The 27,217-nt window shown below is 35.7% G+C and overlaps 5 protein-coding genes across 5 annotated transcripts; 3 read left to right on the forward strand and 2 right to left on the reverse strand.

The window, feature by feature from the left end:
• The first annotated feature begins 930 nt into the window (after nt 1-930).
• Nucleotides 931-6,259, forward strand: LOC103860254 (probable serine/threonine-protein kinase roco5). Its single transcript, XM_033288294.1, has 10 exons — nt 931-948; nt 979-2,022; nt 2,350-4,241; nt 4,321-4,503; nt 4,584-4,670; nt 4,846-4,998; nt 5,147-5,458; nt 5,525-5,647; nt 5,709-5,796; nt 5,860-6,259. The coding sequence occupies exons 3-10, from the start codon at nt 2,427-2,429 to the stop codon at nt 6,048-6,050; spliced, it is 2,952 nt and encodes a 983-aa protein (XP_033144185.1). The 5' UTR covers nt 931-948; nt 979-2,022; nt 2,350-2,426; the 3' UTR covers nt 6,051-6,259.
• Nucleotides 6,140-8,535, reverse strand: LOC103860253 (thioredoxin-like protein 4B). The gene is made up of 4 exons (XM_009137838.3): nt 6,821-8,535; nt 6,579-6,736; nt 6,425-6,491; nt 6,140-6,323 (listed from the first exon to the last, which is right to left on the reverse strand). The coding sequence occupies exons 1-4, from the start codon at nt 6,953-6,955 to the stop codon at nt 6,225-6,227; spliced, it is 459 nt and encodes a 152-aa protein (XP_009136086.1). The 5' UTR covers nt 6,956-8,535; the 3' UTR covers nt 6,140-6,224.
• A 5,876-nt stretch (nt 8,536-14,411) lies between these two features.
• On the forward strand, nt 14,412-14,942 carry LOC103860255 (CLAVATA3/ESR (CLE)-related protein 41). The gene has a single exon (XM_009137840.2). It carries the CDS (start codon nt 14,475-14,477, stop codon nt 14,772-14,774), a length of 300 nt encoding a protein of 99 aa, XP_009136088.1. The 5' UTR covers nt 14,412-14,474; the 3' UTR covers nt 14,775-14,942.
• Nucleotides 14,943-15,322: 380 nt separating this feature from the next.
• Nucleotides 15,323-20,126, forward strand: LOC117132880. The gene is made up of 2 exons (XM_033288329.1): nt 15,323-19,136; nt 19,208-20,126. Exons 1-2 carry the CDS (start codon nt 18,258-18,260, stop codon nt 19,340-19,342), a joined length of 1,014 nt encoding a protein of 337 aa, XP_033144220.1. The 5' UTR covers nt 15,323-18,257; the 3' UTR covers nt 19,343-20,126.
• Nucleotides 20,127-24,257: 4,131 nt separating this feature from the next.
• Nucleotides 24,258-26,624, reverse strand: LOC117132615. Its single transcript, XM_033287368.1, has 2 exons — nt 26,067-26,624; nt 24,258-25,991 (listed from the first exon to the last, which is right to left on the reverse strand). The coding sequence occupies exons 1-2, from the start codon at nt 26,622-26,624 to the stop codon at nt 24,258-24,260; spliced, it is 2,292 nt and encodes a 763-aa protein (XP_033143259.1).
• Nucleotides 26,625-27,217: the final 593 nt, after the last annotated feature.

Consider the following 27,217-nt stretch of genomic DNA (forward strand, 5'->3'; position numbering starts at 1 on the left):
AAATAAGGATAGTATTATTAAGCAAAAAAGTAATGGGCTTATGTTATTAAGAAAAATTGAAAGTCCATCATATTATAAGAAACTATCTATTTGAGCCAGTTTTAAAATGAGTCAATCTAATTGCCTAAAACTTTTTTTTCTAAACTAACCATAAAACAAAATTTAAACTTTATATACATATTTCTAATCAAAATAATAATTCAAAATTGATTTATATCATAAATTGATTGAAAAATATACATATATTCAAAAATGAATTTTTACTAAACTATTTTTCAATAACCATTATAAAAAATGTTGTCAACATATATATAAGAAAAATACAATACAAAGCCCAATTTGAAATACCAACTCAAATTATGGTTTTTATATTTCATATTAAGTTTTAAAAATATAATATATGTAATTATTTATATGATGGTACATATAAAATACGATTAATTATATGATGACAATATACGATACATAATAATGACTAGGGATGGGCTTTCGGTAACCCATACGAGTTTGGTTCTGATCGATTTGCGTTTTGGATTTCCGGGGTCAAAGATTTCAATCCTATTAGGATGTTTCTAGATTTTGGTTTGAGTGTGATTCAGACCTTTGCGGGTTTGGTTCGAGTTTGGATCCATTTAAATTATTTTTAATGTTTTAAATCATTATATATTTTAAATTTATCAAAATCTATAAATAAAATAATATATTTCCTATAAATTTAAATAACATATGTCAGAATATCTAAGCTTAACATATCAATTGGCTTGATTTAAAATTTTTGGATACAAAATCAATAATTATTTTAAGTATTTGTGGTGATTTGAGTATACCTTAACTATTTCAGATATTTACTTTTGACTATCTATATATATTTTCAAGTATTTAAACCAATTTAAAAGTATCATTCTTGATGTTTTATACACGTTAAATCTAAAAATAATTAATATATAAGTATATAAATATATTTTTAGATAAATTCAGGTATCCGAATACTTCGGTTCAGATCAGATTTGGATCTCTAAATAACAAAACTTTGAATAATTTGAATATTTAATCAATTTATGTTCGGGTTTGGTACTATATTTTCGGATCGGTATCGGTTCTGTTCTTCGGATTCATTTTGCCAAACCCTAATAATTACATGAAAAACAAATATCAACATATTTTTCAAAATATACATCCGCGCAGGCGCGCAGATTAAATATTAACATATTTTTCAAAATATTTTGCTATCAATTTTGGTTCGGATTTAGTATTACACTTTCAGATCAAGATCGGTTTCGTTCTTCAGATTTTGTTTTTTTTCAAGCACTAATATTAACATAAAAAACAAGTAGCAAAATATTTTTGAAAAATACAACCGCGCGGGTGCGCGGGTCAAAATCTAGTTCTACTATTATGAGTGGTGTTCAATATTATTGGGTTTATAAAATTTGATAAGAAAATTTTGGTTCTAACATATTTAATAATAAAAATACAAAAACAATGTCCAGTCATGTGAAAAAAATATAAAGAAGGGATAGGAACTCAAGAAGATGACATTTGAGGTCACGATTTTATCCTGTAGAAAACGATAATGTTGTTTAGTACTATGGGTGGGGAGAAAATAGAACTTATCGACGACTTTAGTTACATCAAGTTATGGGTCTATATGCATGGGCTTTTAAAAAATCAAGTTAAACGAAACTGGGCTTAAAATATATGGGCCGGACCACGTAACAATCGAAATTTAGAAACAAAACGACGTAGTTTGAATCATCGTTTTGTTCTGTGTGCGTCCCCCTAAATCAGTGAAAAGCGAAAATTTGAAAATGAGCGGAAGTTCCGGTAAAGGAGGTTCGATGGCGCTTAATCCTCGGAAACGTTGATCTTTTTCGGTCCTCTGTCACAACTGTGTAATCAACGCTTTCTCTCATCCCTCTTCTCCTTCGTCTTCCCGTTTTCTTCGATTCTCCTTTTGTTTGTTTCCCTCTCTCTCTCTCTCTCAGATTCGTTTCTCCGCCTCCCTCTGTTTTGAATGTGAAGGTAATTTTATCTACGCCCCCAAAATCTGATGATCCTGTGTTTTTGATTAATCGTTGTGGTAGAAATTCTCAGAGTTTATGATATGATTGTTTATTCGCTCATGATTTATAATTGAAGCATGTTCTTAGAAAATGTGAATACATTCATTTTGTAGGATCTTTACAGGTCCTACAAAAAGGATATTTGAGCTGGCTTTGTGTTTTAGCTTTTGTGCTGGCTAGCCATGATTGATGCATGTTCTCTTTTATTTTATTTTTTCACTCTTGATTTTGAATTAATTTTAAATGACTGACTCTGATTATAATTTTCTTTCCTTTTATGTTTCAGGTGAAAACTATATATATATTATTAATAAACTGAAGATTTTAATGGCAGCTCAGAGATTCTAACTAGACGATCAAACTATGTCAGATACATGGACTCGGCAAAACGTGAATAAAAACGTTTCACTTCAGACCGGGGAAGAGTTCTCCATGGAGTTTCTCAAGGATCATACTCCTGCTCATAACGATGACCATAGATTCGGTGACCTTTACTACCAGAATCAGCCAGCTGGGTTTCACGACCTGAGGAGGATAGAGTCTGAGTGTCCTTCTGATGCATATGACTTCGGACGTGACCCGAGAGCTGCTTCTACATACATGCCTCAGTTCAACAACGCATGCTACAATCTTGGTGGTGAGAAGGAAGTTATAACCAGGAAGGCTTTCGGCGAAATAAACTCAAACCAAGGATGTGTCAGTGTCACAGGGAAGTCTGCGCCTTCTGTCATCTTACCTGAGCGTGTTCACCCCAACAACTACACTGTAGGAGGAGGAGGAGAGTTTGATAGGTTTGGTAAAGTTAAGTTTCTTTGCAGCTTTGGTGGGAAGATCATGCCGAGATCCAGCGACGAGAAGCTGAAATACGTAGGAGGAGAGACGCATATTGTTTCCATACGCAAGAACCTTTCCTGGGAAGAACTCAAGAAGAAGACCTCAGCTATTTGCCAGCAGCTGCATTCGATCAAGTACCAGCTTCCTGGTGATGAGCTTGACTCTCTGATATCAGTAACTTCCGACGAAGATCTTCAGAATATGATGGAAGAGTACAACGGACTAGAAAGGCCTGAGGGCTCACAGAGGCCTAGACTGTTCTTGATTCCTATTGGACAGCCTGAAATGAAAATCGCTGGTGACACTACAAGTTATCATGTAAACCATTTGGACCAGATGCTAAGGCTTGATACTCAACTTTTCAATGGAGTTCAGTATAACATGTCTGCTTATCCATCGCCTCCTATCTCTCCTTCACCGTTCAAGCATAAGGACTGCTCGCAGTTCCTTGGCGACAACTCGAGCTCAGAGAGCAATAACTCCTTCACTCTACCCCAACCAGAGCCTTCAGTGAACTTTCAAACTTACAAGCATGAGGCGGAGAACTCTTACGGGATTGGCTTTAGCAAGAACCATGAAACTCCCATTAGGTTCTACTGCGAGAAACCGTGCATACCTGAGGAACCTAAGGTCTCGTTTTCTGGCTCTACGAATTCGAATGATTCCTTCTTGGGGATACCACACTCGCACTCAGACTCTACGTTGGAGGTTAACGGTGGGCATTCTAGCTACTTCTCGCAAGAGAGACAGAGCCCGTCTTCGCCGTTGAACTTTACAAAGAAACAAACGGAAGAGAAGACAGTGCAGGAGCATAGGAACATCGATCTATCTAGCCGTCGTACACAAAGTAATATACTCGATTTTGGAGGAGGACCAGGACCAGCATTGCATAGAGAGGTATCTGATGTAGGCAATCATTATGATGAGATTTTTCTAAATCAAGAAAGTAACAGTGGGAAAGTTATGGGGACAAGAGTAGTCCCTACTAACATAGAATGCAAGAACTATGGAAACCAGACCACCTCAGTGGTTAATGTTGACCCATGGAAGCAAATAATTCAAGATAATGATCTTTTGATGGCTGGAACATCATCTGGGAATCTAATTTCGTTGGACGAAGGCATTGCAGATGACACCCCAAATCAGGAAAGGAGACTATTTGATCATATTCAAGAACCTGTAAATCAAGCTGTCAGGGAAAGGAATATGGAAGTTTCAGGGGTGTTGTTAAATAAGAGAGCGAACTCTGATGTGGATTTCTTGTTCAACATCTCTTCGGAAGCAGCAAAGAGAGAGATTGTTCATGAGACAGGGCTTTTAGAACTTGATCCAACACAAAAGAATGTGAGTATTCCAAATATGTGTCACCAATACATGATTTTTCTATCAGATGTAGTAGTAAAAAACTGATAATGACGTGCAGAGAGTACAAAGGGAAAGTGGTTCAGGCCATGTGAGAATCCAAAGCATGGATTTGAATCAGCAAGTGCCAGGGACAGCCAATGAAACTTACAATTTGAAGATCCTATCTGTCCAAAGGCAAGATTCACTCGTAACCACTCCACACACAAAGTTGGACAGCATTGATCCTCTCTTCCTCTCTGAGGTAGTGATTTAAGTTGCTTGTGAACTTTTCATCTAAGCTACAAGATGGTCTTTGTTCTCATAATTGTCGCTTGTTGACAGGAGGCTGAAGCTAATGTTGACGAGAAAGTGAATAGTTTTGCCGACACACTCATAGTTGAAATGGAAGCCAGTGTGTATGGCTTGCAGGTACTTAACCTTGTTACTTAAGAAAACTGAGTCATCCTTAATCACATTATGACTTTTTTATTCACCAATTTTAGTAAACCCCGCTTGGAAAATTGACTTTAAGACAGAAAATGATAATTATGTATGACATGCTTTAGAAACTGAATTTTTTCTTTTACATATTCTAAACCTTCAGATGATAAAGAACGCTGATCTTGAAGACCTAACAGAACTTGGATCCGGGACATATGGAACTGTCTTCCATGGCAAATGGCGAGGAACCGATGTCGCAATAAAGAGAATAAGGAAAAGCTGCTTTGGAGGAAGATCATCTGAACGTGAACGCTTGGTTAGTCCTCAAGTCTTTTGTGTCTCTCTTTTATATGTTTTTTTTTTGCTGCTCTCTTAAGTCCTACTGTGGAGTCTGGTCATACACATACCATGGATTCTAACTCTGCAACAAAATTGAGAACTAAGGTTCTTTGCTTTCTTATCAGACCAAAGATTTCTGGAGGGAAGCACAGATACTCTCAAATCTCCATCACCCAAACGTTGTTGCATTCTATGGTATAGTCCCTGATGGAGCTGGAGGAACATTAGCGACTGTTACAGAGTTCATGGTGAATGGGTCTCTAAGACATGCTCTTGTCAAGAGAGACAGGTTGCTTGACGCTCGGAAAAAGATAATAATAGCAATGGACGCTGCTTTTGGAATGGAGTATTTGCACTTGAAGAACATTGTCCACTTTGATCTCAAATGTGAGAACTTACTCGTCAATCTAAGGGATCCACAACGGCCTATATGCAAGGTAAACATACTTGATGACAAAACAATCTCATCCCCGTTGAATCTTAAGTATGAAAATAATCTTCAGGTGGGAGATCTTGGCTTATCTAGAATCAAACGTAACACTTTGGTATCTGGGGGAGTGAGAGGAACACTTCCATGGATGGCACCAGAACTCTTGAACGGAAGCAGCACCCGGGTCTCGGAGAAAGTAAGAGAGAAACTTTATATTCCATTAGAAACACACAGCTTATGTAACTCGGTGTGAACAGGTTGATGTATTTTCATATGGGATCTGCCTATGGGAGATTCTAACAGGAGAGGAGCCCTATGCAGATATGCATTGTGGAGCAATCATTGGTTAGTCTAACTCAGTTTTGTTTTTCACTTTGCTCTTTGCTTATTTGTTTCCCTCTTTGAAAGGTGGGATTGTGAAGAACACGCTTCGACCACCCATACCGAAAACATGTTCTCCGGAATGGAAAAAGCTGATGGAACAATGCTGGGACATAGACCCGGATGCTCGTCCTCCATTCACCGAGATAACAAGCAGACTTCGATCCATGTCTATGGAACTCGTCACTAAAAGCAAGAAAAGAGAAAATAAACCCTGAAGACGTTTACAAACATCAAGAGAATCAAGAAACGGGTTTAAGTTCACATTCCTTCATATTTGTTTAATTCTGTACAAAAAAAAAACATATATGTAAATGTAAATGTTATTTATTCCAACATAAGGGGATGAGAAACAGAGTTTGGAAGTAAAGAACAATAAACTCAGTTTTGTTTTACACATCTTTGTATAAAAGTTGATATTTTGGTATTCTCTCTGGAGGTAGCGGACAGTGAACGATCAACTTCCCTTTCATCGCTCCTCTGAATATTACCTTCATACACAAGACATAACAGAGAATTTTGAATTCAACATGGAATCTTTTTTTTTTTATTGCAAATATTAACAAAGAGTGATGAAATTGAATTTAATTACCTCAACGACATCAATAAAGTCTTGTTTTTCGTGGAATTTACCGACCCACTTGGTATGATCAGCAGTTCTGTAATAAAAATTACAAAATCAGAATTTTTATAACTTTTAAAAAAAAATCAAAGCTTTGAAATTTTTTTGTGAAACAAGAATCTACCCAGAATCAAGTTTCATGTGATGTGCGTTGAAGAAGAAGACAGTGGAAGGGAACAGGGTGATGTCGAAGTAGTTGACGTAAACCTGAACTTGGTCCGAATCAACGTCCACCAAAGCTACTGTAGCGAATTTCGAGACATCTCTCGCCGATTTCTCGAGCTGAAAATTTCGAAATTAAGGGTTTTGGGTGAAGAGTGAGAGACGAAGAAGATAATGAGTGCAGAGAGAGGAAAGTAAACGTACAATGTCATCAAGAAGAAGACAGTTTTCGTCTGAGATACGGCCGAATCGTAGGACAAGAACTTTATCGATTGTGTTGTTGATGATCCGATCAATCTCTTCCTTCTTTGTTAGCGTTGGGAGCAGAACAGATTCCATCTTCTCTCTATGATTCCGAATTTGTCTCTTCAATATGTATAAACCCCAAACAGAATGGAAACGACTCGAACTTTTTTTGTTTTTTGTGGTTTCATTCGGTTTGGGTCCAAACCGGTCGACAATTCGAAAATGATTTCGGTTGGGCTGATTCGTTTTTTAGGCTTTTCCAAATGTTTTATACACCCAACCAAAATTTTGTTTTTCTGTGATAGCAAGACCTATCTGATTTCTCCTCCAATAACAGAAAGAAAATATACAAATTTAACCAAAATATATCAAAATTCTTCATCTTTTTCTGAAACTAAACCGTTAACCGAATTGATCTATTTTAATAGCCAAACCAAAGAATCAGCTTTCTAAATTCTTTTATTCGGTTCAATTCAAAAAGAGAACAAAACAAATATAATCTAATGTCCATGCTCATGTCTATATACTCATACCGAGGTTGATTCAAGTTTATCTTTACTTATGTTGGAATCGATTCCTTGAAAATCAGCTAGCATATTGATGAATGTGTAAAGTTCCTGATAAAATCTAACATGATTTTAAATCTCACTGAATGTTCAAGGAAATCTTTGCATCAACTGTCGACATATTGATATAACTTTTTCCTTCACCAATTTGCTTTAAAACACTTATCGAAAGTAACCTAATCACTCAAAACACACAAAAGCAGCTGAATCTAAAAACACACACATACAAAACAAGCTGATTAAAAAAAAATACTGAAAGAGCAGCAGAAGGATCCAAGAGCAAAGTGAAGTGTATTTCTTAATAACTGAAGCTCCATGTTCCACAAGTTCATGACACTTTGTTACATCATTAGAGTTGAACCAATCGGAGGAATCAAACAGAAATGAAGCATAGATATATAAACTACATATTGTATCAAAAATACTCTTGATACTCTTGACGGAGGTTTGTAGAATTTAGAAAAACCTATAGTTTTGACCTAACATGTGTTTCATTCACTCATTGCATAAAGGGAAAATGTTATTATAAATATATACTTAAAGAAAAGTATAAATGTTTTCTTGGTTCAAATTATATATGTTTTGGTGAGTTAATTAAGTTTTAAGTAAACATTTAGAACTACTTTAACTTTCATGTTTTTCTATATAAGAAACATAAAAGAAAATTTGTGAATTGATATTTCTATTAAATGCACATTATTTTTTCATGTACTTGATATTTCCCTCTTTTTGTTAATAGGAATTAGTATAATAACTACAATGAGAGTAGAATTGAGGGGCATAATCAAGTAAAACATATGGCTAATGAAAATAAAATCTTCAAATGAACAGGTTAAATTTTGCTTGGGATATATGATATATCTGATCCCCAAGGTTATCATGGAAATGGAATAACATATCTTCAAATCATTAAGCTAGTCAGTAATCACGTAGGACAATTCATTAACACTTGTGCGCATATCATATACTATCAACATGTGTTTTTCAGCATTTTGGTCTAAATTTTAATTAAAAACTTCCGAGATTAATCTATCATGCAAAGCTTTACATAAAGATAAAGCATTAAAGGGCAAAATAAAAAAAAGCTTGTCCATTTTTTCAGTGCCTCATTCATCCAATATTTGCTTATGATCCCAAAATTTATGTTTTCTGCTAAGAAAAACGGCATCTCCATGGTCTTTTTATTTCTTTCCTATATCAATATTTTTTAAATATTTATGTTACTTCATATAAAGAAAATGGAATAGAAATTTCATGTCACTTCAAGCCCAACATTATTATATAAATATCTAACATGCGATTTCTTTTCTAAAACGGCATTTAAAATTTGGTAAAACATCACATTCAAGAATAAGGCCAAGACTCCATTTGATCAAAAAAGGCCAAGACTCCATAATCTAGAGAAAAATATCGTTCCAAAGTCTTTACACTATCTTTTTTATGAACATCTTACTTTCTGTTTCGCATCACATGCCATCATTGTAAAATAATTGTCATGAAATCGTTTTGGTTTGTTTTGGTTGGAGTGTAGTGAAGGCCTATGGTCCCCATAATTTCCCTAACTTTTTTTTCAATTTGACTGGTGATAGCTACACTACAAACTACAAAGCATATTAAATATGTCATTTTATTGACGACAAAGAAAACGTCCTTTAGTGGAGAGAAATTATATGTTTGCTCATTTTTCTTCCTCAAATAGTTCAATTAGTTAAGAAAAGTCTCCTTAGTTTTAATTCCTTAACCTACCTCTCTATGGCTCTGTTGGCAATATAGTTGAAGTCTTTTGTTGTGATGGCCCTGAAAATTGTCGAGTGTTGATATTTTTCAAAGAGCCAAACCCATCAACGTTAAAGTGACTTGATTATGATGAAAATGGGTGGACAGAAATAGAAGAACAACTTTTTAAATAAAAGAATACATTACATTGTAAAAATATGTAGGCGAAAAAAGTAAAAATAAAGTAGATGAAAAAAGTAAAGATAAAAAGGCTTGACTGAAAAAAAGGAGAGCGCGATCTGGGACCAATATTTCAGCTCCCCCATGCCTTTCGCTAAATGGTGAAGCAAATATGACTTATCGATATCACCCGTTTGGTGGCGTCCATACAAAGGACCTTTACATATATACACACGCCCGCTTGCATATATCTATATATATGTTTATGATCTAGTATAATTTACTTCTGTATAACCGTTTATTATTCGTGAATGATGGCGTAAATTCATAGTTCCGGATTCGATTCCACTCAGAACCAATAGCCTATGTTGTTTATAGGTGATTTAAATTTATAGATGAAAATGTAAATAGATCCTTCTGGGGCGAGGAGAGGAATACATCGGGCCAAAGGCTGGATGCAGAGTCACGGGCCAGACGCGACATGCTTTTGAGGGAGTGGGTCTAAGGCTCTTCCTGCCTGCAGTATCGTATACTTCGAATCAAAAATCTTCCATTTTTATTCTTAATTGTATGGGATTTTAGAATATAAATAAAGATTTATAGGTCTTGCCGTTGCCGTGATTTATAAATGTCGTTGACAAAAAAAAAGATATACAATTTATTTATTCATACTAGTAAAAGAAAAACTTAAAACAAATATTTATCTCTATTAATTTTTCTTCCTAAAGGTGTTATCGTTTTTCTGGTTCCTTTTTGGCGAATTCTAAATAATGTTCATATATGGCTTTTACTTTAGGTTTTGACCCGGATGCTTTTTCTAGATAAGCTTGCGGAAAACTCAAAATATATCATATATGACATGTTTACTTTTAGATTAGTCGGGTGTGATCCAGACACTAGTCATCCATTATAGTATTTTTATGTTAACACATATTACGGTCACGATGGTTTTAAGCAACATTTTTTATATTATTATAACCTATAAAATATTGTTGATATCTTACATATTTCCATTATTTTATCAATTCATCCATGTACATTTTGATCATATAGACTAAGATTTAGTCATGTTTAAGTTGCATTTTGCATACATGAGTCTTTATGAGGTATTGGAGTACCACATGGAGTTCTTGGAGACATTTGGGTGTATTTAGAGCTCAAAAGAGGTGATGAAGGTGATCATTGGACGAGCAGTGCATGGGAGCGACGTCACCGGAGTGACACCGTGAAATCGTTGTGCCATACTCTTCAAAGCGACTTGGCCAGAGCGACACCCTGGATTCGCTCGCTTTTCTATCGTCTGACGACACAAAATGAAGCCGGAGCGACCTCTCAGAGCGACCAGCTTAGGTCGCTCCCGAAGCTCAGAGCGACTTGGCCAGAGCGACACCCCGAGGTCGCTCGCTTTTCTATTGTCCGACGACACAAAATGGAGCCGGAGCGACCACCTTAGGTCGCTCCCGAAGCCCGGAGCAACTTGTCAGAGTGACGTGCCGAGGTCGCTGCACGTCCTCTATTTGGTCGAACTTATGATTTATCAAGGACCTTTTGGTCATTTTATTATGCATGTTTTACATTTTCTAAACCTATGTTTAAGTATCTTTTGTAAGCCATTAGAGGCAGATTATCTTTTATCAAAAGAAAACCACCAAAACCCTCTTGAAAAGTTCATCTCTTTGAATCAATTGATCATTTTGTTATTGCAATTCTGTTGTTTTCATACCGATTCTCTGTATTTCTCTACATGATTAATCTGAAATCCAATATGGGTTTAAGAAGAATCATGGAGATTAGTGAGTAATCACCTTTTGAATTTATGGGTTAGGGAGATTAAGGGTAATTAGGTTAGAGTTAGGATGTTTTAGTGTAGATCATTCTTAATCCTTGCTAGTAGAGTATTCATAATGCATCTTCTGAGTTGGCCTCTCAAAAGTTGATCCTTAGGCATTTCCCACCCAAAAGGTGTTCGATGAAATGCTTGAGACAACTCTTCTAAACTTTTAGCATATTTTGCCAAAGACATTTGTTGTTAGAGGTGCTAAGATAGCCATTAGACTTGTTAGTAATGATTTTTTTCATATTATTCAACCAAAGACATTTGATGTGAAATGTGTTAGTAAATGAACATTCATCTAGACATAGAGCTTGTTTAGAATTGTGTCTAAGCTTAAGGTTGATAGTTTGATTGATCGTTTGTCATCCTTAGTTCGAAACTTGATCACCCAAAGTTTAATCTCTATGCCCATGAGTTCTCTTTTCCTTTAGTAAAGAAAGTCACTTCATTTATCATTTTTATTATTTTGCAACTTCATTAGCATTAATCATTAGTTTAGAAACCTTTTAAATCATCGGTTGCACTTAGATTATGTGAGTACTTATATTCTTAGTGCTTTAAAATCCCTTATAATTGGTTAAACAATCTTTTATACTACATCATTTGTCTTATTGTCAACATTATTGTTCGAATGTCAAATGCGGCATGGAGATTTGGACTTTTCACCGCCAAATGGCTCATCCATCTATACTACAATCACCGAATTCTTTTTTTTTTCTAAGATCAAATCCTCTTTTTAGACATGAATATTTTCGTATTATGAATGTCGTATTTTAGACGTCTATAAAATTACGGAACTCGTGCGATCATCCCATTGTTGGGGGTCATCCCAAGTCTCAACCATCTTTCCAAATCTCTACATAGAGCTTGATCACCTCTTGGTTTTCGCATTTCCTATATACAAGTAGATTAGTATGTTCTAATTGAGAATCTGAATGATACAGAATTAGAAAAAGAGAAAACCGAAAAAAGATGATAAGAGAAATTCTGAAATGAAAAACTATAAAAACCTCATATAATACTTTAAGGGATATCTGTCACCTTAGCACTGATTTACTTATTTTTTCTAAAAATTATATTAAAATATTAATACTAATTTGCTGAGAGAAAAAAAGTCCTTTCAAATATTTTAGCAGTTAGGGTGTTCTAACAACTCCAAATATATAAACACAGAAAATATTCAAAAATAGATCTATACACTATAGCAAAGATAGCTAGATACTATACGTGGTTTGAGAAATGGTGAACAATCCATGATATCATGTGCATACAAAAGCTATAGTTGTATACAAAAATAGTCACCTAATAAAATTTCATCCACTATCCGGAATTGTTCTAATCATGAAAAGTCGAGGTTTTGCTTTTGTTAAAGAAAATGAACTTTAACTTTGTTGATTTTATTTACATCTATTCTTTAGTTTCTGTTACTACAAATATTTTTATTATTTTCAGTTTCAAATTGACCAACCGACGGTGTATATATTGTCAGTTTCAAATATATATGAATAGCATACAATGAGGAAGAACAAAACATAAAAATAAATAGAAACGAAAAAAGAGGTGTAATATGACGCAAAAAACCACAACGTACGATCGTTCTCAACGGCATCATTCATAGAAAGCAAGGGACCCATGCAATCCACGTAACGGGGACATGCATAGTCTCTCCGTAATCAAATGTTATTCTATATTCATAAAATCTAATCGAATATTTTATACGTTCATTTTTAATGGCAGAACGAAAAAGACATCACCGGCTCGCATCTTCCATACATTCACGCCACCGCCCTAATTTGCGCGCTGACTCTTATTCTTTCCGTGTTATGTTTTTAGGTAATGTATAAAACACACACACTTTTACGATTTTACCTGAAAGAAGGTACAATAAGAATACATCTACTTTTTTTTAGAACTAATAAGATTACATCTTTCTCAAAAATATGTACAAGATTACTGATTACACATCTATGTATATATGACTATAATTTTTAATCACTATATACGTCGTAACACCATGCAAAAAGCCGTTGTGCTTGTTAGATATCCCTTTCTTTTATCCTACCCTCCATCATAACCGCCATTTATATCGTTAAACCAAAATGTTACATCAAGTGGTATCGAATAATACTAGGGATTCTTTCCATAGATTTTCTAATTGAAACCAAGGTTTAGTTTGCTCCAACATTAGCTTCATCGTTTTTTTCTAGTTGTGTCATTTCATTATATAATGTCATTTCTTACTTATCTTTCATCAGAAATCGTGATGTTTTGTTTGTTTTAATCTTGATGTTGTACTAAATAGTATCGGGGAGTACGTTCACACTACTATTTAAACCAAAGTTCAATTTGTTTTTCTCCTATATTACTTTCCTCATTTTTATTCCTTACTAAGAATATTAATTATCATATTTTTTATTCCGCGACATGATAGATATTATTGTACAGAGGACATGCATTCGTAATTTGTAAACAAATATCATATAATATATTTTACCAAAAAAAATATCATATAATATAAGGTATAATTTGACTTCCAAACATAATGGGGAACTAAATAATGCATAATTTAATCATAAATGGTTTTATTTTATTTTCTCTTTTGACTAGTATTGATAGACGTTGTTATATAATTGGTGTTTGGTCAAGTTAGTCAAAAAAAAAATCTTGGGAAAAGAAAATTTTAAAAATGAAAATTTAAAAGAAAGAAAGCAAGAACCCTGCTTTCTTCCACCTCCTCTCCTTTCATTTATGTTATAACCTTTTCCTTTTGCGTAAGCTTTTAAGATTCGTTGGTAATTACTTAATGACTCAATTACCATTACACGTTTTGTTCTGTTTCATGTGATTGCTCGTTCTGCAGTGGCATGCCTACCGACAATTTTAAGTCTTTTCAGGGGCTTAATAGTAATCTATTTGAAAGAAAAATCTGAAAAAGTCCTGTCTCGCGTTATGCAAACCCTAGTCTGAATTCACCATATATGCCCATTCTCTCCGGATGCAGCTAGCACAAAGGGTGCTTTGGTAAATTCATACCTCGTGACCATCTTGCATACAACTTTTGGTTTTGCTTTATTAATGAAATTCACGAGTATGAAAGTTTGAGAACCTCTTTTCTTCTGTTCCTTTTTCATTTTATCTCAAGCTTCTTAATTCTTCTTCTTCTTCTTAATTACTTAGATCTCTCTTTTGTTTCATCTTTCTTTGCTTTCTGTTATCTGGCGGCTCTGACCAGCTCTCGAGTTGTTTCGTTTCTGGTTAATGGATACTGAACCCTCTTGGGATCTTGGGGGGGTGGTAAATTTTTTTTCTAAATTGCATGGCAACATCAAATGACCAAACCAATACCAAATCATCATATTCTCACACTCTTCTTCTTTTCCTCATATTCTTATCTTTCATTCTCTTCATTGGCCTTACAATCCCAATGAATCATCATCAATCCACATCTACGGTTGTTCTCTTCAAGAGGGTTCTTCTTAAATCTTCGGCTCCAGCTTCATCCACGATGGATCTGCGTCCAAAGAATCACCCACGACCCAGCCGCACTTCTAGAAAGAGAGAGTTTGGAAATGATGCTCATGAAGTTCCTAGTGGTCCAAACCCTATTTCCAACTAGGTGAGTTGGCATATCTGGTTTTACCCCTGAGTTTAAGAGATAAGTTATTATAGATCAATATTATGTTATTATATATGGGAGAAGCCTCTGATCGATGGAGATTAGAGAAGAACTTAATTGTTATGGATTTAGTATATATTTTTGAATGGATCAGTTTGGTACCGTTCATTTCCTTCCTAATATTTGTTCGTTTTGAAATTGCTTCCTCCAGCTTTTAAGTTTTGAAGTTAGAGTTGTAAAGAAGATGCTATTATTCGTTAATCATTCACATGTGTATGTAGCCACCTTTATACACTACTGCTATGTTTTTCCTTCACAAATTTGTTGGGGCATATAGAAGCCTTTACCATTAGATTTTTCTAATCATAGTTTAATTACTATAAAGGTAGATCATGAACAGAAAGACTCTATTTGTAACAATAGTCAATGACAATGAAGATCTCGAGGCATGATCCCAAACAGTTGTTAGATCTCTTTACTCCTGGCAAAACTGTCTCCTTTTCTGAATATAGTTTTGAAAAGAAAATGTAAAACAGCTATATCCGATATCAATTATCTAAAGCAATTTTCTTCCCTAACAGTGAATGTAGTAATAAGTCATTAACGAAAAAGATAATAATAAATTAGGTTACTATGGACCCTCCGTTATGGCGATATTCAAACCCAACCATAGGATATACGATTAGAGACATAAGTGATGAGAAGACCCATTAATTGTGATTGTGTTTACTATAAAATAAAATACATCACAAAAATGTGGATCAGCTTTTTCTTTCGTTAGGTTTGACGACAAGAAACTGTAGAAGAAACTAAATTATTAGTGAAGAATCGTCCATACATAGCTTTTTGTCTTCTCAACTAAAGCACACTGCCCTAGACGGAAAAAAAACTGAATAACAAAAAAACGATGATTTGATAATTATAATCGTATCATCTCCTCGTTGTTGAATTATATGCCATCAATCATTTGCTTTATGATGTTCCACTTTTCTTCTCTTTCCTTTTTGATTCTGTGTATATTATTATAATAGCATTTATAATTATTTATATAAAAATAAAATAAAGACAAACTTGTATGTCCGCATAGATAAATAATGAAAACAAAGAGAGGCGATAAATTTCTTTTGAAACTCAGTGTCTTATAAGGTAAAGACGTGATTTTACAATTGTTCAAATCGATCTTTCATAATAGATTCCACAAAGGTAAATTCAATCACAATTATGTTGATAAATGGATATTGAAAATAAAGAGAAACGATAGATTTATTCAATGTCCCTCCTAAAATGAATGTTATATTATCTCGTAGATTTTGTTGATGACACAATTCAATATTGTGGACATGTTTTCTCAAGGCCGGCTTAGGTATAGGGAAATGGACGTAGAGTCCGGAGTCCAAATTGTTTTTGTATAAATAGTATTAGAAAAATGGCCCACTTTAAAAAAAAAAAATTAGGAATAGAGGTTCAAATATTTTTAAATTATCTATAAATATATGTGAAAAAAAATTAAAGTTATTTTGTCTAAGAGCCTGAGATGTGGCCATATGTTTTTTGAATATCGAAATGAGAAGTGATTTTGTGAAAAAGATGACTTAATTGGCCAATTTTCAACAACATGGATAAGGATAACACCAACAAGGCAACAAACCCCTACACATGTATCTTCATGTGATCATGTCACAAGTAGGAAAGAGGTAACCACAAACACCTGCACTCAAAATATCTTGTAGGAAAGGTAAGCAAATCTAAGAAATGAAGATATAAAATTTAACATGGGCATATACGCTAACATGTTCGGAGGATACCTGTACACTAAAGAAAGATGGTAATGAGAAAATAATTTTTGGGGATATAATTGGGTCTGAAGAAAGGATTTGTGAATGAGTGTTTAATTTAAGTGATTCATTAATATTAGCCTAAGCGCAATTGTAGGCCCTTCAATACAACGTGGAGCGTGAGAATAAAATCTAAAATTGTACAATCGGGTTGGTAAAAAAAATTGTACATACGGGAGTACAGAGAAATTGAATCAGACAAATGAATGAAATGATAAATGGGAGGTAAAGACGCCTTCCGAGAATGGATATATATTAACTCATTTCAGTTATAAAAACTTGAAATTTTTAAGCCAATGAGAAACTGATTAATAGACAACTTATCTTATTATTTTCACGATAGTTTTATTTAGTTCTACCAAATATGTGATATAATAAGTTACAAAAATCAGTAAATTGACTTTATCTGTTCAGTTAAACTCAACAATTTCAGTTCAAACAAAACTAAAAGTGTTAATTAACAAAAAAAAGAAAAAGAAAAAAAAACAGGTTCAAAGTTTTTAAACAAACATTTTGTTTTTATTATATTAGAATTTTATCAAAACAATTTTGCACTTTCAAAACGCAGATAAGAATCTAGTTTTACATTTAAATGCATAAGTAGAAAAATATGTATAAAATATATCAAACACTTAGAATATCTATAGGTACTTCCAAAATCTTACAATTTATTCAAATTTCAGTTTTTTTTTGTTTATTTCACGTTTGTTCAAATATCCTAACTATAAATATCTAAGATTTGCAATTCAGACAAAGTTGTCTTTAATTTTTATGGATCACCATTCTCAAAAATTCGACCAGCTTTCACCTTTTTCAGGACTTTTTTCTTGGGAAATCTGTTTTTTAGAGCAAAAAAAAGGAAACTATGTTCCTTTAGACTAATCTGTACTACTTTATGTCCTATTAGACTAATTTTTTCGAAAATGGCAGTAATGCCCTTAAAATTGTAATTTTTTAAAAAGATAAATAATGAGTTCGACAATCGGGATCGATCGATCCAGATTTACAAGTTACAGTGGATCGATCGATCCCGATAATTATTCAGAACAAAAAAAAACGCGAAATATATACTGATCGACCTGGTCCATTTCACTCGATCGGCGAAGGTCGATTCCGTACAGATCGACCGATCCACTAAGAATAGATCGATCGATCCCGTGCCCAGGAAAGAATCCCAAATCGATTTTTTTGGTTTTGTATGATTATATCCGGGTTGATTCCCACTTGATTTGAACCGACCAAGCATGATTTCAACTTTTTAAGCTCGATTTCTCTGGGACAAAACCCTTAATTTCCCATTCACGAACAAAGGGAGAGAAAATCAAATTCTCACCCAAAGTTCATTAACCCTAACTCACTCAATTCTCTGATTTGGACGATTATTTGGCCTAACTCATACGATTTCGTGAGCTTTTTACGAATCTATCACTCTTTAGTTCGTTCTGCAAAGGTATGAAACTCTATCTCCACTTCTTTTTAGAGTTTGAAAATAGAAAGGTAAAAGGTAAATTTTTTGAGTTAGTTAAGATATTTAGACTTCAATCATGTGTTAAGGTGATGATTAGAGAAGATTTTGTACACAATCATGGTTTAAATCATATTTTTGGGATAGATTTAGGGATTTTAGGTTTTTGTTATTAATAGATATATGTTGTATTGTTTTCAAATTTCAGGTATGGAGTTGGAGTTGCCTAATCGTTTATACGGTGAGGGATTGGAACCTCAGGTTAAGAAGATTAATAACAGCTGCCGACTAAAACTTCTCGAGTTGCTAAAAGAAAAAATGGAACCAGAATTCGATGAAGTTATGAAAGATCCCATTTTTTCACAGATTATGGTTATCCAGAAGAATGATCTGAAGTTTTCGGCGAGGTTGGTACACTCTTTCTTGTGTAAGGAGTTGATGACAAGCAAGAGACATGAGAAGTGGTTCACTTTCGCTAGGAGACCTCTGCGTTTTGGATTGCAAGAGTATCATGCTGTCACTGGTCTGAAAGTGAAGCGAGAGAATAACAGTGGGCTAGTGACATGGAAAGACGATAATGGTTTTTGGAGCAAGCAGATAAAGACAAATGGAAAAATAAATTTGCAGATCATAAAAAAGAAGCATTTGGAAGAGAGCAATACCTGGACTTGGGTTGATAGGGTGAGACTGATATATCTTTGCGTTATTATGGGTGTGGTGATGGGAAAGGATGAGAAGGTGAATATCCCGCATCTGTACATGAAGTTGGCGATGGATTTGGAGAAGCTTCGGAATTACCCATGGGGTCTGTATTCGTTTGATTTCCTTCTGAAGCAAATTGATAAAACAAGGCATAAATTAGAGCAGAAAGAGGGGTATCTGATGGAAGGATTCTTGTTTGGTTTCCAAATTTGGATAATGGAAGCTGTTCCTGCTTTAGGAGAGATTTGTGGCACAAAAGTCAGTAAAAATTTTACAGGTCCACTGTGTGGTAATTGGAGAGGATGTGCAAAATGTTCTTATGAAGATATCATTGGCGTTGAGAACTTATTCCCAGAAAACGTATGCAAATTTATTTTCAAATTAAAGTATTTATTGTCTTGTTTACTTTACTAATGATTTGATTGATGTAGGGGATTTTGCATTCATTCATGGAATCCCACATAGATGGAGTGGTCCTTTTGGCAACTGATTTTGTACAGAAGGATGAGAAGAAAGATGAAAGAGTAGATCGTATTTTAGATATGATCAATAGTAAACATGATTGAAACAATCATGTTTGGGGAGTAAAAGAAGCTACGAACTCTGAATTTGAGGAATTTGGCGAAGAGAAAGGAGAGGATCAAACAGCTGATACTGAGAGAGGTGAAAATAGTCATGTTGCAGGGAATGTTGATGGCACAGCTGATGTTTCGGGAAGAAACAAGAGAAAGCATGCAGACCGAGGAGCAGAGTCAAGGAAAAAGAATGTTTTGTGCTACCTAGCTGCTTCATCAAAAGGAAATATTGACACAGATATGAAAAATTTCTTGGAGGATCTGGTACAAGCTTCTTTTACTGGTTTTGGGGAGAAATTCTGTCAGCAGTTCTCGGACAGGTTGGGTAAGATTGAGACTGAGGTTACACAACTCAGGACAGCTTCAGAGAGAACTGAGCAATTTGAGACCGTTGTAACCGACAGATTGGGGAAAATTGAGGCTGAGGTTACACAGCTCAGGACAAGTTTAGTGGTGACTGAATTGGTGGGAAAGAGTGATCAAGCAGCGGTCCTAGCTTGACCAAAATCAACAGTGGTCCTAGCACCAGCAAAAAAGGCACTGCTCCAACAAAGAAAAAGGTAACTACTAAGAGAAAGAGTTAAAAGATGTTGAAAGCTTGGAACTAGGCGATGGAATGTAGGTCTTTGAAGCTAGGTTGTTAGAACTTGGAATGAGGCGGTAATATGTATTTGAAACTTGTCGTTTATGTAATCACTATATTTAATGTAATATGTATTTGGAAGTTTGTATGTTTATTATGGATTTCAAACTTGGCGTTTATGTCTATTCTCTATTTTGAACATGAAACTTGTATGTGTAATTTGTAATTGTACGTGTTTGTCAACAGGCTGTAAAAAACCAAGAGTTAAAGACTGCTGATTCGTGTGTCAATTTACCTCGTGCAAAAGTTACTCAATCATCAGCTAGTGATCTTCGTATGGGTACACAAGAGTTTTTGGGAAGTTGCATGAAGAACCTTCCATTAGACACATTTGTGAAAGGTTTGAATCCTTCTCAAGCTAAAGTCGAAGATTCATTGGATTGGTTGGAACTTCCTAAATCATTGAAGAAACCAACAGATTCATTGGAACTTCAAAAATCATTGAAGAAGCCAGCGGTCCGATTAGATGACCGAGATATAGAGCTAGACGGCGAAAATTTCCCTGATCGCTGCTTGGTGTTTGTGCATCCTTCAGATTTTAAGAAGATGCAGGACTGGCAAGATACACGAACGTATGTTATTCCTTTGTATATATCATTCGGTTGATTTTCTTAATAATTGACATCTCTACCATTGTATTTTGTTTACAGAGCTATACAGATTGGTCCTTCTATGTTAGACGGTGATCTAGCCGGACGTATTATGTCTGCCAGCAGTTGGCTTAAAAACTACGTAAGCATTCGACTGGTTATTTCTATAAAATGTTACCTATTATATTACTGTATACATTACAGATTTGTCTTCGTTTTTGTAGGAAATTGATGCTATAATGTATGTTTTCCGGGAAAGAACAACATTGAAACGATGGAACGTAGATCGTGTTGCTTTCATGACATGCGTCTTCAGCGACCTCATTGCTAAGGATTACCAGAATTTCTGTAAGGGAATTAAAAAATACACTATGGATCCATTACTACTGCAATACGATAAAGGTGAACTGCCTTCCCATGGAAGAACACAAATGTTGTGGAATGTCGATGTGGATCGGATGTACGTTCCTGTCTGGGTCAATTGCAACCATTGGATTGCTTTATGCATCAGTTTTGTGAATCCGGTAAATCTAAGTAGATCGATCGATCTGTTCCATTACGCTCGTTCGGCAAAGCTCGATCACATTCGGATCGATCGATCTGTCTCTCGAATCGATCGATCCTGAACCCTGAGCATTATGCAGAATAAACAAAAAACGCACAGCATCTTTTGATCGACCTGTTCCAGTACGCTCGTTCGGCAAAGCTCGATCGCTTTCAGATCGATCGATCTGTATTTTGGATCGATCGATCCCGCACCCTGATAAATCTATTTTATGGTTTTCATCGGTTAAATCCGGTTTAATACCCACTTAAATTGAACCGGAATAACACGATTTTACTCATAAAATCGTGATTGTGAGATCAAAACCTCACTTTTATCTTCTTCCCCAATTTTTCTTCAGAGAATGGAATCAAAACCCCCTTCATAAATCATATCTCTCTCGATTTAACTCCGATTTGGACGATTCTTGAGCCTAACCCACACGATTTCGTGAGATAATTCTGAATCTACCACTCTTTCGGTTGATCTGTGAAGGTATGAAACTCTATCTCCACTTTTATAGTTCGAAATTTAAATAGCAAAAAGTGAAATTTTAGTGTTATTAAGTCGTTTTGGCTTAAATCGTGTGTTAGGGTGATGATTAGTGACGATTTTCCATATAGCTCTTGCCTTAATTCGTAGTTTTAAGTTTGATTTAAAAATTTAGGGTTACTTATTTTATAAAAAAATTCCGAAAATTGGGAATTAATAGAGTGAGATTACTGATGCTGTAATGTTAGTTGTTGAGTTGCATAGGTGTTGAATCATTGTCCATGTCAATTTACTCAGTTTTACATTTGAGAACTCATTTGTTAAGGTTTGTGTGCAGAAAATGGTGAAAAAAGGAATACCGAAAAAGACCAAGGAAACAGCTGCTTCGACCTCAGCGCAGCCCGAAAGTGATGAGCCTCGGGAAGCAGCCCCTTGGCCTCGTGACCCATTGACTCCATTCTCTAAACTCCCTACAATTCATAACCGACAAATCTCAAGTAAGAAGGAGTTGAGAGAACTTGCATCCTACGCACACCGCGATTACTATGCTGGTTGGAGTGATTACCACTGCATTCTCTACAATGGTTTGCAGCGGATGAGATTTAAACCAACAAAGTTCATCTGCGATTACACTACAAAGGAGTTGGGAATTGTGCGGGATGTCAAAAAGATGTGGAAAAACATGGGACTTGGGACTCTTGGCTACAATCCACAACCATTATATCCAGACTTGGTTATACAGTTTCTCTCTTCAGTTGAGTTGCACTACAAGTCCGAGGTAAACAAAGTTGCTAGCGAAGGTAAACTTACATTCCTATGTAGAGGACTGCTTTATGAGATGTCTATACACGAGCTGTGTATACTATTCGGATTTGAGACCCGACATGAGGCATGCTCTTTACCCAAGTTCCCTTGTGCTTACTTGTTGTGGAGCCAGATTGCAGACAGTTCTTATGTATCTCGGGAAGCTAAACTTGCAATGCTCAGAAACCCGGTCTTGCGAGTGGTAGCAAAATATCTGGGTCATCTTCTACTAGGAAAATCAGAAGCAGGATCAGTTACTGAAGATGAAGCGCAGCTTATTCACTACGGGCTGCCATTAGCTCTCAGGCCGACGTATGGTGTTGCAGATGAACCTCCAGCAGAGCTTTCGGTAAACATGGGAGCATTGTTTGCTCAGATGTTGTTTGAAAGGAAGTTTAGGGGTCTTCGTCCTCTTGACAGGAAGCCTTTGGATGAGTCTATTGGCAGTCTACTTACTCGGATCTTCATGCACCATGGTATTGATCTTTCGGATACTCCTTGTGTGGATACGGTTGACAGATTTGATGCCCAGTTCTTCCTAAACACCAAGATCCTTCATTCTGGTACAATTTACCGTTTTACCATGCCTGATGGGACAATCCTTCACTGCAAGCTTCCACAACCCGCTATCACATCTCTGACGTCTGTGGAGAACATGGAATTCAAGCCTCCTGCTGAAGTTCTTTACACGCCTCCTCCACCAGCTTCAAAACGTCGTCGTGGTTCTTCTTCTTCTGGTCCTGCACAGACACAATGTGAGGATGACACCATTCCGGATATCTCAGTCGATCATACTCCAAACCCTTCTATGGAGTATTTGTTACCACCATATACTGGTCAGTTTGATTCTGGAGCACCACCATTAGATGGTACACAGCAGCAGCAGTTCGCATGGACTGCCGATACATTAATCAAGCTCTCGACGATGATGCAGACTGTGTGGGGTGCACTCGCAAAGATTAGATGTCCACCTACTCCTTCCTGCTGCCGCGCTCCAAAGACTTCAGAGGCAGCTGATATGACTAGAGACGACGCAGAAAATGAACCATCTGATGAAGCAACCGATGAAGAGCGAGGTTCACGCCTCCATAGGAGCAGACGAGCACCAGGACAGAGTAGGAGCTGCAGTCCTGACGACCACCAATGATCAGTATCAGTTATATCTTTCCATTGTATTCCACCGGTTTTTTAAGTTTTCTGCGCATTTCGAATTCGGATCTCGATTGTTTGCATGTTTTATTAGTCCAGTTTGGATTATAACTTTGATTAATTATATAACCTATGGTAAGTTATCATTCTATTAAGTATAGTCATGTAGGAGAGGATAAATGGAGGTTTTTATCATATTCTCTCTATTTTGCTGAGTTAAATTCGGTTCAAATAAGATGTATCAGAGTATGGGATCGATCGTTCCAAACGGGCAACCGATCGATCGGCAATATGGACGGTCGGTCGGGACGAGATCGAGCTTTGCCGATCGAGAGAACTATACCAGGTCGATCAAAAGATTGTCCGTGTTTTTGTTTGTTTTGCATATTGATCAGGATCGACCAATGGATCGACCGTTCAATATACAGATCGATCGATCCACACTTAGTGGACATCACAGTTTGTTTAAGGGATTGATTGAATCAGATCTCCTAACCAAGTTAATACGGCATGAAGATTAAACAAAGTCCTCCCAAACTGAAACAAAGTTACTAATATTCAAGCAAATATAATCTGAAAAACTGAAACAAAGTTGTCACAAACAGAAACAAAGTTACTAGAAATCAAGCAAAAGAAGTTTGTTAAAATTTCACTAAATTGTGAAGAACACAGCAAACAAATCCACTATATTGGCATCTTGCAAGTTGCTCTATTATGACCACCAAGACCACATCTACTGCACTTACGAGACTGACCCCCCTGTGATCCTTGTGATGATCGGATTTTGTCTTCAACAGTTTCATATCTGCGTTTTCTATTTCTTCCAAGAGATCTTCTTGTCTCAGGCGGTAGCACTTCAGAATTTTCCACAACTTGTGGGACAGACCAACCATCTTCAGGAACTGAAATGGGATTTATGCTTTCTTGATAAGCTTCTCTCCAAGCTCCCGTGGTATACAAAAAATCAGTCAATGTATATGGTTCTCTACCAACAAAGAAACCAGCTTTTATTGCGTGTCTACAAGGGATTTTCGAGAGGTCGTACTTCCCACAAGAACAAGTCCGTTTGTCCAAATCAACAAAGCAGTCAATTGTATCGCCTTTAACAAGCAGCTGGCTATCGGTTACAGGGTAAACTGCGAAAGTTTTCCCCTTTCCAATTCTCCTATCAATCTTTTCCTCCACATCTATGGTCAAACGGTGGGTGTGCTTTGAAATCAACTTCTTACGCTTAAAAAACCAACGTGTCAGCATTTCTCTAATACTGTCCAACAAAGGAATTACGGGAAACTCTCTCGGCGAACGCAACGCAGAATTTATCGACTCTGCAGGATTGTTTGTCCTAATGTCATACCTGTATCCATGAAATTGACATCTAGCCCACTTTCTGACATCTGCTTCCATAAGATACGTTCCAATTGCTGGACTGATATTGCAAACATGAGCAAACGTCTTCTTGAAATCAACCACTCTATAAGCCTTTGAAGCCTTAGAAATCAACCCAGCTAATCCCTTCCCCTTGAAATATGATATCACATTATTCAACAAATGATGAATACAGATACCATGTCTCGCTAGGGGATACACTTTCTCCACTGCCTTCGCTATTGACACTTGTCTATCCGAAATAAAAGCCAAACCATTATCATCAGCAACAACAACTTTTAATTCTCTCATAAACCATTCCCAAGACTGCTCATTCTCAGAGTCTACTATCCCAAATGCAATAGGATATAAATTTGAATTTCCATCTATAGCAGTTGCAACCAGTAGCACCCCTTTGAATTTACTCTTCAAGAATGTTCCATCGACAACAATGACACGCCTCATGACTGTGTTAAAGCCTCTGATCGATTGACCAAACGCTATAAACAGATATCGAAATCTACCATCGACGTCAGTCTTGTAAGAGGAATGTGTACCCGGATTGGCCTCTCGCAGCATGTGCAAATATTTTGGTATTTTCCCATAACTTTCCTCTGGAATACCTCTAACAGCGTTGACTGCATATTCACGGGAATCCCATGCTAAAGATTCAGAGATCTCACATCCATAATCATTGCGCATAATCTGAACAATATCTTTCGCTTTAGGCCCTTCCTTGATACCTTCATATTTATGCATTATCAGATTGCCTATCGTTTTCGCTGAAGCTGTCCTTCCGGCACTGGTTTTGTTTGAAGGTGCGCAGGAATGTACACCGACATACTTCTTAATAATAAAATATGTGGAGCCCTTCAAACACTCAGCTCGAGCACCCCAAAAGCACACCTTATCAGCGCATCTAATACACCAAACTGATTTATTGGAGTTGGTAACTGTGTAGTGAAAGTTATGCTTCATTGCACATAACTCAAACCTCGCTTTCAAAACTGTTTTGTTGAGGAAAAGATCTCCCGTCTTAACCAATTCGACCACCTGACTCTTTGCCAATTTTTCTCTGTTTTCTTTTTCAGCATTGATCTTCTCAGCATCATCATCATCTCCTTCAACCTCGTCTTGCTTCATTTTTCCTTTCTTCTTCTCGTTATGCTTGTCAGCATCATAATCATCTCCATCAACTTCACTTTGCTTCATCTTCCCTTTCTTCTTCTCGTTATGCTTAGCCCCCTTAACAGTATTTGAAGCGGTCCCAATGTCACAAGGATTTCGCTTGTTCTCTTCACTAGTACTTGCATCAGTTGGCATCTTATTAAGATCAATGTCGATCTTATTTGGATTTCCTTGCTTTGCTTTATAGCTGACACACAATTGAGTTGACTGATGCTTCTTACAAAACCCTAGAAAATTTTGAACTTGCCTTGAGTTTCCAATGATCACTGGTGGACAATTTGATGAATTGATCAATCCAATAGGAAGGTAACTCAACTCCAAATCAGCATCTGTTTCTTCAAAACCAAAATCCTCTATAACAATTTTCTGTAACTCTTCCAGAGAAGACTTCAATTCCAAAGCAAGTAAACTTCCCCCTTTCTTTTTATCAACATTAAAACTCCAACCTGAAGATACAACCAATTCCCAAACACCACATGAAGCATAGACATGAATCATGGTAGAAATAATGTGAAAATTTTGTGAAAATTTTGTGAACAATCAATGGAATATAGAAGACGGCTAAGAAGGTTGCCAAGGTATTTTTTGTCGTTTTTTTTTTGTTCTTTTTCGTTTTTTTTTATTTAAAAAAAATCGATTTTTAAAAAAAAAATAAAAGTGAATATTCTCAAATATTTTGTTTCCATATTTTTAGGAACTGATTTCTTATCCGTAGAATACAACTAATATGTAGAAATCAATTTCTACAGTTTTTTAGAATTATAGTAATGTTTAGAATTTGATTTCTACATGTTTTAGATTTATAGTAAATCTGTAGAAGTCGGCTTCTACATGTTTTAGAATTAGATTAATGTGTAGATTTTGATTTCTAAGAATTTTAGAATGGTAGGTTAAGCGCGGAATGTGTATTCTACATATTTGTAGAATACTCCTATTTACGTAGATCACGTATTCTAAACATTGTAGATTCAATGAAAAAAGTAGATTTCGTTTTCTACTTCGTAGAATGTCATTTCTACTTTTTTTAGAACATAATCTGAAATTTATAATTATAACTTTTTTATAACTGGAAACTATACCATTAAGTTCAT

This window comes from Brassica rapa, chromosome A03, assembly GCF_000309985.2.
Source record: "Brassica rapa cultivar Chiifu-401-42 chromosome A03, CAAS_Brap_v3.01, whole genome shotgun sequence".
In the NCBI taxonomy this organism is placed as follows: domain Eukaryota; kingdom Viridiplantae; phylum Streptophyta; class Magnoliopsida; order Brassicales; family Brassicaceae; genus Brassica; species Brassica rapa.